This window comes from Clupea harengus, chromosome 3 (genome assembly GCF_900700415.2).
Source record: "Clupea harengus chromosome 3, Ch_v2.0.2, whole genome shotgun sequence".
Taxonomy (NCBI): Eukaryota; Metazoa; Chordata; class Actinopteri; order Clupeiformes; family Clupeidae; genus Clupea; species Clupea harengus.
The window spans coordinates 3,685,632-3,687,962 of record NC_045154.1 but is presented as its reverse complement, the minus strand read 5'-3'; the positions used below and the strand labels follow the sequence as shown (position 1 = coordinate 3,687,962).

The window sequence follows — 2,331 nt, the reverse complement described above, 5'->3', positions numbered from 1 at the left end:
ACATATTGGGCACGAGGTCATTACATTTGGGCCCATCAGTGTATAATCCAGGCAGCCAATACAAAAAAAAGAAACATTCCACTTACAGTGATCCGTGTAGATGGATCTGTGTATTCGCAGGAACAGAAGGCATATCTAAAGAAAATCCCACAATAGGGTAACCCAGTCTCCAGTCTCCAAAGCCTTGCAGGCGATCCATGTTTAGAGGCATGGATGGAGAATACATATTAAATTAGGGAGTCCTGAATGATACCAATGGAATTATAATTTCTGTTTCCAGTTCTCCTTGAACCAGCGTCTAGCATTAATGTCCAGTTTGAGCTGATCCATAATCCATTGATCTTTCTGCGCCCCTTCCATAAATTCTGCAAGGGAGATTTGGCCTGTGAAACAGAAGATATGTTCAAAGAATCAATTAATCTCTTACTGAAACACATTGATGACACTCGTCTCAGACAATGGACACCATGTGATTGTCTGATATTGAAGCATTACATTTCAGTAAGTCAGTCAAGAGAATGTCACTTATATCACATTAGATGTTCACAAATGCAATGCAATAACACTTCTAAGTTTACCACAAAATGATGCTTCTTTGCCTTAGTTTCAGCTTTACAGTTCATAGAATCACAATGTAACTGTTCAAAAATAATTTTCTAGGTAAGGGAGATCTTACCATCTTTATTTGAATCCACAAGTTCAAATATTCTGTCACAGACTTGGTCCGGTGTCATGTCTGAGTTGGATTTCCTGAGTTTGTAAATTATCTGCAAAGTGGAACAAATAACCACCTTTTATGTAAATACAAGTTATACTCAAATATGAGTTATAGGCAAATATGCTCTGCAACATCTATAATCGTAAAGTCCTCACCTTTATTATGTGCTTCACCTCACTTCTGTCAAGTTTTCCGTTGTCATCTCGGTCATAGACTTTAAAAGACCACTTCAGTCCGTCCTCTAACTTCCCTCGGAGAACAAGGTTCACTGCTGCTACAAACTCCATGAAGTCTATCACATTATCCTGAAAACCACAATCCATTTCATTACAAATTCAAATTGAAATGGTGTACACATGATTAAGACACAGTTTTGTGGGGGTTCTGAGACTTGTAAGACTATAAGAATATAAAACCAAATTACATGAATATGACTGAAAGAAAAAACACAAGGAGTTCCATTAACCACTGCAATGCATTTACAATTGACTGAAATCCTACAGCAATAATTCAGCTCTTTAAAAAACCCACCTTGTTCTGGTCAAAGGACTTGAATACTCTCTCTATGTAAAGACATTCCTCTTCTGAAGAGCTTGATATTCCAAATATGTTTCTAAATTCATGCATGTGTAAAGCTCCACTTGGGCATTCCTTTATGAAGGCTGTGTAGAGGCCTTGGATCTGCGCCAATTCCACCTCTCCATCTCCATCTCCATTACTTTCGGACTGACCCATGGTCAGTGCTGCTAATCCAGAGAAAAGTCAGATATTTCGCATCATATCACCATTGATAGCAATTTCAAAAACTCAAGTTAAAATATGTGATCAGCCATATGCATCCTTCTTCCAAGGCTCCACTACACATACTGACTTAATCCTCTTGACTTGCTAGTTAGGGACACATAGATTTGAAAAGAGCCATTTTTAGAATGCTTCAATCTAATTTTCTCTAATCCCTACCTTATTTAAAGACAGACAAAGACCTGAACTGACCCTCTATGTTGTGAATGGAGACACTTCTTTAAAATAGTTTTGTGAATACATTTCCAAAGGCAAGTTAAAGTTGTCATTTAAATGTTTTCAAATAGCGCTATATAATAGCATTAGGATTACATTTTTGCTAATTCTTAGGGACTTGTGGGTAAAGCTGGAGGGTAAGCTGTAGTATGTTTGTATAGAGGATCAGTACTGCTATTGCTCCTAAGTAACACTCGGCTCCTATCACCGGCATGCAATACAATGAAGTGCAAAAAAAACCGATTACTTTAATTAACAGTATTTCCTCTTATGCTCATGGTGGTCTTTTTCAGTTCTGGTCTTATTGCCCCCCCATTCTGGTTTGCTCCAGTTTATTTTCAATGGTAAACGGCCAGGGCGAACACAGAGACGTTATATTCAGAGGTCAGCATGCTGGTGTTTGGATGGTAGGTTAGTCTGTCGGTTGGGAGTGGGTCAACCACAGGGTTGATTCTAACCTTGTATTGTCTGTTTCTAAAACGATAAAAGGACAGGCACCTCAGACCATTTGTTTATTAGACTACTAAATATCCTCCATTGTGAGTTGAGATCTACGGGCGGCAGGGTGTCTCAGCCAAGGCTGCATAACAGTTAAC

At 38.6% G+C, this 2,331-nt stretch overlaps 1 protein-coding gene across 1 annotated transcript; it reads right to left on the bottom strand.

Moving 5' to 3' along the window:
• Positions 1-261: 261 nt before the first annotated feature.
• On the bottom strand, positions 262-1,556 carry guca1g (guanylate cyclase activator 1g). Its single transcript, XM_012822236.3, has 4 exons — positions 1,250-1,556; positions 874-1,023; positions 677-767; positions 262-383 (listed from the first exon to the last, which is right to left on the bottom strand). Exons 1-4 carry the CDS (start codon positions 1,451-1,453, stop codon positions 262-264), a joined length of 567 nt encoding a protein of 188 aa, XP_012677690.2. The 5' UTR covers positions 1,454-1,556.
• Between the last annotated feature and the right edge of the window lie 775 nt (positions 1,557-2,331).